General features: G+C 30.4%; 1 protein-coding gene across 2 annotated transcripts; it reads left to right on the forward strand.

The window, feature by feature from the left end:
* Positions 1-567: 567 nt before the first annotated feature.
* LOC111896697 (protein CURVATURE THYLAKOID 1B, chloroplastic) lies at positions 568-2,479 on the forward strand. 2 transcript variants are annotated; one of them, XM_042896316.2, is made up of 7 exons: positions 568-928; positions 1,027-1,133; positions 1,265-1,351; positions 1,474-1,536; positions 1,666-1,703; positions 2,218-2,279; positions 2,373-2,479. In XM_042896316.2, the coding sequence occupies exons 1-6, from the start codon at positions 769-771 to the stop codon at positions 2,273-2,275; spliced, it is 513 nt and encodes a 170-aa protein (XP_042752250.1). In that variant the 5' UTR covers positions 568-768; the 3' UTR covers positions 2,276-2,279; positions 2,373-2,479. The 2 variants fall into 2 exon arrangements, with proteins under 2 accessions (XP_042752250.1, XP_023748441.1); XM_023892673.3 differs by having other exon boundaries at positions 569-928; positions 2,218-2,479.
* Positions 2,480-13,650: the final 11,171 nt, after the last annotated feature.

Below are 13,650 nucleotides of genomic sequence, written 5' to 3' on the forward strand. Positions count from 1 at the left end.
GTGGTTTTGAAAGGTTTGTTAGAATGGTGGATGGTTCAAAAATTCTAGGTTTCATTATTAGGTTTTGAGTTAAATTTTGAAACTTCAATGAATTGGTAGAAATTAGGTTTTGATTATTTTGTTTAAGTTTTTTTCTTGTTGAAATTGAGGTTTCAAAATCTGGATTTTTTTTTACGGCAAAGAAGATGATAGCCTTGCTTAAGGAGAAGACGATGTTGGTAGTTGCGGTGATGAATTGAGGTTGGGTGGATGGGCCCATTGGTTTAGTATATATAAATATACAAAAATTAACAAATCAAAAAAGAATTATCGATAGTTATATATAAAAATAATCAGAAAAGAAATAGATAAGGGTAGTATAGTCGTTTCAGGTTTAGGAGGGACTAAGCGTGTAATAAAACTAAATTATAGGGATGGTTCAAGTGAAAAAAACTTGTTAGGGACCAATCAATAAGACTACCTTAAACTATAGGGACCATTGGTGTAATTGACCCTACTTGAAATTCAATGCTATGGCCATCCTATCCAAAGGAACATGTCAGCACTATCTATCTAGATGATGAAAAAAATGGTTGGCTCTCCGTTACGATTCCATTCGTTTCAAAGGAACTGGATCTCCTCCAAGCTTAAGTTGTGGCAAAATATTCCAACTTCTTTGCTTTCCTCATCTTCGGTAAGAGTCTGGAACTAAGAAACAAACAGTGAGAGGATCTTAAATATAGCTAGTTTCTGAAACGTAAAAAGGGCCGGCTGAATCTATTTAGGGAAATGGCAACCACCGCACATTCAATTTCCACCACCATTATTGACGGCAAGGCTCCTCCACGACCATCAGCTGCCCCTGCATCCTCCCAGTGTGTCACGCTTCCATCTCTCCCACCCCCACCTCTCAAGCAGCAGAACCGTGCTTGGAAGGCAACTGGCTATTGTTAGTTCTACTCTTCTTTACTATGTATGGCCTTGCTTATAATATACACTTTAGTTGTTTACAGATTACATTACGTACATAGTTGGTATATATATCAGGTCGAAAGTTAGCACGGAATGTTGCTGCCATGGCCACTGGAGAGGCAGCACCTGCTGAGGCTGTCTCAACCGAATTTCCAGAGCTCATCAAACCAATCCAAGAGGCAGTATGTATATGGATTTCTTTTTCCTTTCTATAGATTCTCATAATTAACAATTATGCGACATCTCTATATGCCATATAATGTGCTATTAACTAATGCTTCCTAAATCAAAATTACTTTCAAATTACATATAGTGGGACAAAGTTGAAGATAAATATGCAGTGACTTCTCTTGCTGTGGCCGGAGTTGTATTTCTTTGGGGCTCCGCAGGAATGATCTCGGTGAGCACATGCACCTCTAATTTTCATACATGGTACTCAGGTTAAAAAACTTGTAACCTCATGAGCCCTCAAAGCCTCAATGATAATTTTTAGAGTAAATGTGGCATTGTTTCTTGGATCAGGCAATAGATAGGCTTCCATTAGTTCCAGGAGTTCTGGAGCTTGTTGGAATCGGTTGTACTGGAGTAAGCTTATTTAATTATAAGCTTTTGATTTTTTTTTTTTTTTTTTTTTTTTTTTACACAAGCCTATGAAAAAGAAAACACATGACATACTATCTAACGCATCTAATTTATTGTCATGGGTACCTACAGTGGTTTGCTTACAAGAACCTGGTCTTTAAACCTGATAGGTATATATACTTCATATACTTCACATATATATATATATATATATATATATATATATATATATATATATATATATATATATATATATATATATATATATATATATATATATAATTTTTGTGAAACCGTAAGACCATTTTTTCAAATGAAATATTCTAATATTCTATTTTCCATAAAAATGTAATAAATGTAATATTCTAATATTCTAATATTCTAAAACAATATTGTGAATATATTTTATATTAAAATATTCTAAAAACATATAATGTTAGAATATTATACATATTATATTTTTATAACTAAACACTAGAATACTATAATATTTAACTCATAAAAAATTGGTCTTATGCTCTCACAAAATTAAATCGGTCTCAAACGAACTTTTATATATATATATATATATATATATATATATATATATATATATATATATATATATATATATATATATATATATATTCTAGAAAAGAAAATGTTAACCCTAAAATAATATTTGCAATTACGTTGGGTTTTCAGGGAAGCATTAATTGAAAAGGTTAAATGCACATATAAAGACATTATTGGGACCAGTTGAACGGGTATACAACGCGTCGATTTGAGTATCAACCTCAATAAAATCTATATTTCTTTTCATCATCTTTTTATTTTATTCAAAAATAAATTTTTAACAGGAGAAACCATGTGATGATGAACATCTTTTGAAGGCACATATGTCCATATAATTCATAATTTGTATCGTTTACTTTATTTAATGCATGATCACTCTCATTCTTCCCAAGCTTGCCATCTGTGAAAAGTCACTATTCTAAGTTTCTAAGCATGATTATCTTGTACCGAACAAACAACCATGAATATTTCAAGACTACTTGATCAACAACCTTTATACTATACAACAAAAAAAAAATCAAAAACTCTACAATATCTAAATAATATAAAAAATAAATTCTAGATCAACCAAGAATCACAAAAAGTGATTTATTATTATAGCATAGATGATAAGTTATATATATATATATATATATATATATATATATATATATATATATATATATATATATATATATATATATATATATATATATATATATATATATATATATATATATATATATATATATATATAGTATGTAGATTTCGAGGCCCGTGCTAAGCACGACCCATAAAGGGTAATTTGGGTAATTTAAGAAATGAAGGAATAATGTTATAAGTTGGAAAAACCTCTGTTACACGATTCTAAGTGTGTTGCTATTATCAATAAAGAAATGAAAGTACATACGATGCTATTATGGGTTAAAATATAAAATTAGGTTGCTATTACAGGTAAAAACTAAAGTAGACTGTTATTTTGGTAAAAAGAGTAAAGGCTGATGCTATTTCCAACAGCATTACAGTTCTCCCCAATAAAACTCATTGTCTTGGAATAACTTTTTCTCTCTTACCTGCACAAATCCATAACCAGAACTTAATTGACAACACATTTTTAGTTTAAACATGATATCAAAATCATTAATTAATCTCTAACCTTTTTAGGCATCTCTCAGCTATTTTCTGACGATGTCTCATGCTTCTTGTCAATGTATGCCTTCCTTGATACTGACACATGATGATACCTTTAAATGCTTATCGAAAATATGTAGATTACATTCAATTCATTATGTGTGATTGCAGAGTATTAGCAAGCTCATTGATTGCTTCATCTAATAATACTATCTTTGTTTATCATATAATAAGATTATGTTATTTTAGTTTCCAAGGCACTTTTACATGTTGGTGATCATTAAGCGTTCAATAAAATGCCATTGTCTCTTATAACAGAAAAATAAGAGAGGTTAAAAATGCAATAATCTTTTGGATATGGGGTAAGCCATTAGAGACCGCTTAAGTTAAATTTATTAGCTTTTTACAACTTTTCACTTCGAATGAAATACCATTCCCTGCCTTATCTCCCTGAAAGTCTCATTTTGCACAATTCCCGCATCAAAATGGCCCTATATTCGCATCGACTTGAGAATTCTCATAGTCCTTTACTTCACCAGGATTTGAATAGTCCTCTTAGCCAAGATTGAAAGGATGTCAATCTCCCACTCTCAGTCTGGTATTCGAGAAGGAGCACTACCTAACTGAAATATCTCACTACGAAACTTCAATATAGAACTTCTAAACCAACAGACCCTGATTTCTTTTTATTGCCAACTAACAAAAGGTTTTATATAACTAAAATCACATTTCCCAACTCTAATTTTGAATTTTATTAACAAAACACACGCCCAAAACATAAACATATATGGTAAACATGCATAATCTAGAGCAAATATATCTTCTTATCAGTTAAAATAGCATTTCAGGTTGTCAAAAAGGTTGTTAAAGAGAAGGCAAACTTGCAACAATTGAACTGTAAACACAAAAACAAATAAAATTCAAAACTTCTAAGATTAATGGTTAACAAGTCAAAATATAGAACGAAAAGGGTGTGCCATTAATTCACTACCTTATTTTTCTTGTACCTTTGATCTTAAAACAATCAGTGGAGAGCTGCTATCACTTGATCTTTTTAAACCATATAGTGGAGTATTGTGTAATGTTCTATTATATCATTTGACTATAAAATAAAAAAAATAACAATAAAAGAAAAAACATGCAATACGAAATACAGTGGAGGCAACAACATTTGAAGGAAAAAACATCAGGTTATAGTTATTTAACGTCATACCGAAAGACATAAACTCAAATTCAAGATTCCGGCTCTAATAAAATTAGAACACATAACAGATCATGCAAAATATGAGGGAACTATTAAAAAAAGATTACATTTTATTTAATGTTTAAGTTTAACCACTTTTTTTTTTCAATCAAACCATGAACCCTTCATACAATCCAAGTTAATCATTTCGACTTGATAAAACAGGTCAACACATTTATAACAAAATTACTTGTTAAAGCTAATAAACTAACTGACTACGGTTAATTTGGAAAAATATCTAAAAATGTAAAAATTGGTTTTATGCAAAATTTTAGAACAAAAGTGACTTTTTCCAATGTATAAATAAGTGGGGAATATCTAATAGTTATCGAACATATAAATAAAAATTTAAAAATCTAATTTATTGATTTATATTCCATTTTTTGTCAATCAAAGATGAAAAAATTATGATTCCTTCTAATTCCAATCCTTCCATCAAAATCCAGTCCTTCTAAAAACATGATATAAACATTTTGCTAGGTGGGGTAAAGCAATAACCTCCTCATTTGCTACAACAAACAGATGTCTAAATTTTCCTTGCATCATGACAAGTAACGATTCTTGTTACAATATCCTTTAATTAAGCAGATAAATGGTAACTAGTGAAAATTTATGCTACTTTGATCGAGAATGACTGATGTTTGTTGATTTTAACTTCACGTGTAGATTCAAGACAAACCTTGTCTGTCAATGTAACTGAGTAATGCATTTGAGTCGGTGAGTAAAAGAGCATCAGCTATTCGAACAGCCATCAAACAACAAGCTTCATAAATAGTTGTATTTTCAGGCATTGAAACTGGAAAGGCCCTTTGATAGATGCAATCGTTTCATAATAGGCTCTGTTGTTTATCCCCTGTTGGCATCCTTACATGAAAGACTGCAAATACTATAATTGATTATAATAGTCAAATAAATACAAATGTTAAGAATCATAAAAGTAACAAGTAAATATATTCTTTTGTATCTATGCTTAGAAACATATCCAACATATCCTAAGACATAATAAGACACATTAATAGCTACGCTTACACTTCATGGTTGACCTGTAATCTCCAGTTGTCCATCTAAACTTTGTGCAGCCCAGGCATCTTCAAGACATGCAAGCTGAATAGCAACACAAAACCCCTAAGCTTGCAACTAAACTTATATTTAACAAATAAATACGGCTTCAGACTGATTATAATAGACCCAGATTAGTCTTTTTCTCATCTACTCCTTTCAATAAATATATCGTGAAGTACGCTTATCTGAAATATAACCAAAACCTTTACGGTTTCCAGTTTCATTAGTAGGTAACTGCACCAACTCTATAACACCAAATGACTTAAATACCTGACAAGTAAACAAAGCTAAATCATAACATATTACAAAATAGTCATTTTATGTCTTGTCATCTTCGAAACTTGAAATCAATATATAATTTGGTTATTTGATGAAAAAAGATTCATAGACCTAGTGAAGTTGGCCTTCCTTCATATTGTAGTAAAGATTGTCGGCATACAATTTTCTTGCCCACCCTACAACTCCAATCCAGCCAGTGTTGCATTCATAGTCACATGGAACGCGGAACGTGCTGGAACGAGGAATGAAAACGGGAACGAGGATCGGTACTTTTTTGTTTTCGGAACGTGCTGGAACGAGGAATGAAAACGGGAACGAGGATCGGTACTTTTTTGTTTTCGGTACGAGGGGGGTAGTTTCATTCGGAACGCGAATCGGGTATGCGGAACGTTGTACCAATTACTCCGGTACAAAGTACCATATATATATATATATATATATATATATATATATATATATATATATATATATATATATATATATATATATATATATATATATATATATATATATATATACACACAGATTTAGTAATCAACATAAAAGTAAAAATGATATTAAATAAAACATAATTATTCCAAATTTCCTAAATCATAACTTCAAAATAAAACATGGTTATTTAACAGAAAAATAAAAAACTGGAATATAAAATGAAATTAGTTAACCCTTTGCTTTTTCCCATTTCCACCCACATTAGCTTCATCTTCGTCTAAATTCTCTCATTGCATGTCCTCAAATCTTGTACTTGGCCCTTCTAAATATGCATTTTCCGGATTTATATCCCATTTTTTGTGTGGTCCTGTTTTGTAACTTTCAGAAAAACGTGACTGTAGACGAATGTTGGAATGGATAAACACAAGTTTGTCAGCTCTTTTAGTATTTAAGCGGTTTCTCTTCACATTGTGTATGTAAGAGTAAGTGCTCCAATTTCTTTCTGCCGACGAGCTACTAATCGGCTGTGACAAAACTTTCTTTGCAACATCAGCCAAATCTGGAGTTTCTGAACCATAACTTGACCACCAATCGATCACGTCCATGGTTACTGCATCCATTTGAGCTGCCGACATCGAGTAGAGCCCCTTCTTCATTTGGAATTTTGCAAACTGCTCACGCAACATGCGCTCTTCTTCTGGGCTTTCAGCTATTCTTTTAAAAGCTTCCATACAACTAACTACCACTTCTTTGTCGAGATTAAGAGCTTTTCTTGGTATTCCACCTGGTGAGCTGTTAGGAGTGGATGTTGATGTCCATGGCGCCTTTAGAGTGAAGGTTACGTGGCATTAGGTGAATTTGATCTACAAGGCACAAGATTAAAAGTGTTTTCATATCTTTATACTAGAAAAGTTTGAGGCCCGTGCTAAGCACTGCCCGTGAAGGGTATTTTTGGCATTTCTTGGAAAATCCATTAGATTACACTTGACAACCATACTCAAACAAACACATTGTCATGTTATTTCTTGATTTTTTTTCATAAGGCTAAACATAACAAATAATAATGAACTTTCATTCATTGTTTTTTAGATTTTGATCATATCGATAAAAAATGTAAGCACAATGCTATTATAGGTACACATATGTAAGTGCACTGGTATTATAGTTGGCTAAAGTATATTATGATAATAACCGGAAAAAAAAAAAGTAGAGGTATAGTGTTTATAAAGGGATATATTTTCAATGTACAATGCATGCATAAGCAAAATAAAATGTAAATACATTGTTATAATCAACATATAACTGAAAGTCTATTGTTATTTCCTTATATGAATTTTTCTCTTTATGGAAATCTATCAAGGCCTATTCAGATAGACCAATTTCAATCTCTTGATGTCTTATTCATCGTTCTATATAAGGTCTGAGTGATGGCATCCTGCTAATTTTAGAATGCGTTTGTGTTAAAATGAACAATATGATTCATAATCGATATTTACACATATTCAGATAGTCTACTGAAATCTTGAACAACTATTTAAATGAAAATTAAAACCTCCAATCTTTTTTTCATGGATCATGTTTGAATCATCTACACCAGCCCATTGGAGTAACAAAGATGGAAATCTAGTCTGTTAACATGAGCATCTTCTTCCATCAAGAATCATAAGAAAAATGATCAAGAAATTAATAAATTGGAAAATATGTTTTGTTCGATCTAGACTTATACAAGCTATAATACCAAGTTTATTCATCGCAACATTGGTATGCATTTTGTTTTAGAAAAGCAAATGCCAACCATCATTTTTGTTGCATTAAACAAATCTGATATGTAAAAAACATAAAGAGAACATTTGGCATTAGAAAACTTGTAAAACATCTTAAAGTATGTAAGAGAAATAAATTTAAATAATAACAATATGGGAAAAAAGATACAAATTAAAAGATAATAATCTCTTCTTAATTAGTAAAAGAAAAACATATCTCAATCTTTTGTTTTACAGTTAATAACCAATTTTCCCTCATGTTTTTCTAAAGAGTTAATATATACTCACATGAATCATGAATTTATACTATCAAGATTGATAGCACAAGGCCTAACAAAAAGTATTGTTAAATGCATTATGTTCATCTCTAGCCAAGACCTATTGGCACAATTTGAAGAGGAAATGCCATAAAAACACGTATTAGCCCTGAAATCATAAAATAGTGTCATTAGATAAGAACATACCAATGTTTTAAATGTCGATAATGCCTTAATTGCAATAGTGGGCCTTAACTGCATCATATAGTTATGCTTCAAGGCTACACTTCATAATAGTTTCATACAAAGAACATTTTAAACCCAATAAACAAAATGAATTAATTGATGTCTTAAACCCAATAAACAAAATTTGAGATTAACTCCTTTGGTCCGACAATTTTATTTAAAAAAAAATAATAATAATTAAGATTTTAAAGAAATAAAAATGAAACATGAAGTGGACATAAGAAGGAGGAGTAGTGGTGCATACCTTTCTCAATTGTTACACGGTGTTGTAATGATGGTGTATTGGAGCGGTCAAAAAGCATCCAAACATCTTCACTTCCATCATCATCGAACGGTTGTTCTTTTATAAAAAAGATATAAAGGGGAAGTAACGGTGGAACAAAGAAGCAAAAGAGAAGCAAATATATTATGAATAGATAAAGATAAGTACTTTCGAAACCACATGAATCTCAAATTAGACCCACGTGCTTAATTGCACTTTGCGCTTTCTTTTGTGATAGGTTTAGATTAGATGAAGAAACAGATCATCATAAGGGAACAAGAAAATAGACAAAGGAAAATGGGAATTAAGGATAATAATGACGAAGTCCATAAAACCCTTAACAGAAACCTCTAAACTCAAATCGAATTTGCATGATTTGAGAAAAAGTGACAACTTCGAAGAGATTTTAATCTTTTAACTAGCATCATGAACCGGATCGGTTCCTCTTGAATCGGTTCATATCAAATCAAATCAGTTTTCCAGAGCAGTTTTTTTGTACATCAACAATTAGTAGCCCACCATGGTGTAACTAAAATTATTTGGTCCACTTAACATTTACATGAGTCCCAATCTAATAATAAAAGGTGCATCACACCACTAACTTAAAATAGAAGCCAAAAATATTGTGTTTTCATTTAAATTAAATATATGACTTGGCATTAAAGTTGTTGGAATTTAGAAAATAGAAGCCTACTAAACCTTCTCTATGAATGCAGACTTGTAGTAGATAAACAATCTTTGAACTTAATTAACTTCATGATAATTATTAATAGTATCTTTCCCTTTTTAATTCAAATAACAACTCTTTAGATCCGCTTATTTCACAATTCAACTCAATAATACACTTAAATTACAGAATGGATACCATAATTTTTCTAATTTCTAGATAACACAACAGCCACCAGTCATCTTAAATATATTACATTTACATACATGAACTTACCTCACATTAATTTACCATCTCCATGCAATTTATGTTGTAATAACAGTTCAATTATTGTTATCCAATTTGACCAAACATCAACAATTATAGGTATATATTCAAGTTTCATAAGGAGTAGTTTGTATCTCTAAGATAGTATTCTTATTCAGATTGATGATACCTGGTCAAAGAACAAACACTAAAGTTGTTTGAAGTATTCCATATCGTTGATATCGAGCATTCCCTGAATATAGAAATAAAGAAATTTGCATGTTATTTCTTTTTATGTAAATATTACAAACAAATATAGTGCTTATATTTATATTTGAGTTTATGTGTTGTACTGCTTTATCAAGCCATATACATGAATATCCTTTTGGAGTTAGATTAGGGTCGAGGATTCTTAACACTTTCCATCCATACCACCACCGTCCACCTGTGTTTGTTATTTGATCATTTTTTGTGTAAAAACCAAACCGTTGACACAACACATGTTGATGCTGGCTTCCCCTTCATTGTATTTGTCGAATTCTTTTCTTCTCCTTGTGCACAGAGATATCAGACATCCATAACACACCGATTCCTCTTCCTGACTTTGTCTTCCAAGACTCGATTGTATCATTGAATCCTCGAGTATTTATCGATATCGAGTCTTGGGTGAAGGTATGAATATTAGATTGTGTTTCGTTCCTGGATTCCAATGGAACTGGAATTCTAGATTCTATTCCGTGGTTTGTTTGGTTGAATTGACAGTTGCATCAACCATTACTCTTCGTTTCTGGAATGAAGCCATTTTTTGCCGAGTGGGAGCATGATTGAAGAAGTAGTTGAAAAATCAACAAATGCGACAAATTTTACATATCAAGAAACCATTTTTGTCGATATTTTTGCACAAATTCAGAAAGATTGGAGAAAATCGTTGATCATAATCGTGAACTATTTACTAACGGTTTGCGTATGTGTGTGTGTGTGTGAGAGAGAGAGAGAGAGAGAGAGAGAGAGATTGAAATTGAAATACCTTATGAATATGAAGAGTCGAAATTGGAGGAAAAGATGGTGGAAACGTCAGAGGCTTGGAATCGAAGAAGGAAGGAGTTCAAGAATTTGGAGAACATTCGAAAACGGATGGCGGTGGGAATGTCCTATCGGGCAAGAAGATGATTGAAAATTTAGAAGGACGAAAAGAGTGGATGTTTACATATTGTTGTGATTAAAATCTGAAACCGATGCACTTCACTGTTCATAAGGACGTTGATTTTTAATATATGTATATAATACTCAAGGAAGCGATGAACCTGAAGTATTGTTTCTTTTTAATCAACAAAAAGCATTGGCAAAACTTGTAAGCAGGATTGTGTGTGTAAAAGCAAAGGTTAATAGGGATGAGGGCATAAAGCCGGTCGATTATAAAAATTTGCAAGTAAGGGTATGAAAGAAGATAATTGTTCACGCAAATGATGATAAACCGGTGTGCCGATAAAACAAACAAAAATGAACCTACATCGTTGATTAATCGATACAACACGGTGGAAAAGGAACCGGTCTGAATGGACGTTGGTATCCATGGCGTCGCTTGGAGGGGTAGGTAACGTGTCAATCTTGGAACGGTGTAAATGGGATTTTAGAGACATGAGATCAAAAGAGTTTTTATATATAATAATGATATATTAAAACAAAAACACGATGCTGTTCCCTTCAACAATCAGAACCATTCATTAGATTTCTTTGATTGATTTCAACCCTTACATTGAATTTAATATTTCTGGTGATGTCATCCTAACAAAACCATTCACTATTTATTTCCGTCTATCATAACTACTTCTCATAATTAAATCGAAAAATCAGTCACTAAAGTCGGAAACTTAACTAACCATAAACATTATCCAAATTTTAAATTTTAAAAAATAATCCAAAAATATTCTACATTATCTATCCTAACTACATTTTGAAATTCAACATTTAAGGCATAAGATAAAAATGATTTTTATCTTATCCCTCCAAAACCAACTTGGATTCATTATATATATATATATATATATATATATATATATATATATATATATATATATATATATATATATATATATATATACACACACACACACACACACACATACACACACACACACACACTAGTGGTATACCCGTACAAAGCGGCGGCGGCGATTAGTTTTTCTTGGCGATATGTTTGTTTTACAAAAATGTATATTCTAAAGAGAGTACATATCTAGAACTATAGAATCCAACTTTTGCGTTATTTGTAACATATAAATCAAATAACCGATAAAAAGAAATGGTTTAAGACGGCACAAAATATGAAATGTGTTAAACCGTTCAAACAAAAACAATATAATTATATAAGAATACTAGGTGTAAAACCCGTATGTTTCATGGGCTGATTAAAAAAGAGATTAAATATTAAAATGTAAACAATAAATATTTTTTAAAATCAAATTTTGAAATAACAAAATAAAGGAATGTATTAATTGCAATTTAGTATCATATTTATTATATTTAAATTTAATACTTTACATATATAAATATATAAATATTATGTGATTTTTTAATTTTAAAGATTGAAAAACCTATGAATTGACATGTGGATATTATTTCTTTCAAAAATATCACAAAATGATAAGTGTCAAACTTATGAGAGATTGACATGTGGCAAAATAGATCTTTATTTGTTATAGTTGATACGAAATATGAAAATACGTAATGCAAAAATTTTATTGGAGATTTGCGAATAAAAAGACCTTAAAATTAAAAGCATGAGACAAAACATATCAATGTGAAAACGAAAAGCTATTTTTTTTTTTTTTTTTTTTTTTTTTTATATTTTTAAGTATATTTTTATCTTTATATAGATGATAAAGATAAGTTATAGTTATCCAATTGATCGAATTATACGTTTATTGTTTGGTAATTATCATCCAAAATAGTAAAACATGGAAACAAAATCATTCAGTTACTAATTAAAGATAATAGACTATAGTTTCGTTGATAAATAATTTTTTGGTTATCTTTATCCAAATATCCATAATAGCTTTTTTAATCTAAATACTATTTCGAACAAAATTATATTTTCACACAATCTAAAAATTGTTTTTCATTAGGATCTGAAAACCGCTTGCAAATCTCAAATGTCATTATCATAACAGATCTGAAGCTACACAAATAATAAACACACAAATTTCAGAATAAATATAAGAAATACCAATGAAAAGCATCATTTCCAGATTTCTATCTTTAATCTTGTTTTCAACTTTCGCTTTAGCAATAGTAGCAGCTAGTTGGATAACCATTTTTGACGCTGCATTGGCGTATAAATTATTAAGAAATGCAAGTACAGTTTTATATGTGTGAACAACAAAGTACATTGTTTTTGAAATAAGAAATGATTAAATAATAAAAATATAAAAAAGCTAAATTAGAAAATGAAGTAAATTAGATAAAATATTGAATGTAGCTTATTAAATCTTGTATTTAGCCAAATTATTGGCTAAATACATGAAAAGGCATTGTACTTTCATTTGGTTGTCGTACATAGCATCTTACTCTTATTTCTATCATAAATAAATATTTAATTTTCTTTTGTATTAAACCATTATACTTTGAAAGTACACTGCTATAATTAGGTAGAGAGAAATAACAATATACTTTTACATACACATAATAACTAACAAGAAATCAAATATCCTCTTATTTTTTCTCCTACCGTCTTCCTACACACTTAAGATTGTAACACTTTTCATATTTAATAAAACTAATAAATTTTTATTACACTTGTCATCATCTAAAAATGGTAAGAGCATGGGTAGGATGATATTTAATTTCTCACAACTAAAATCTCTAAACATTTTTGTTTTATTAAGACTCATAAGCACATGGAAACTAAAGTACATTGTTATATAAGAAAAATAGTAAATTACTGAAATCGTCCCTGTGATTTGGTCAAAATTGCACACTTGTCCCTAACTTTTTTT

Source organism: Lactuca sativa, chromosome 7 (assembly GCF_002870075.4).
Source record: "Lactuca sativa cultivar Salinas chromosome 7, Lsat_Salinas_v11, whole genome shotgun sequence".
NCBI classification, from domain to species: Eukaryota; Viridiplantae; Streptophyta; class Magnoliopsida; order Asterales; family Asteraceae; genus Lactuca; species Lactuca sativa.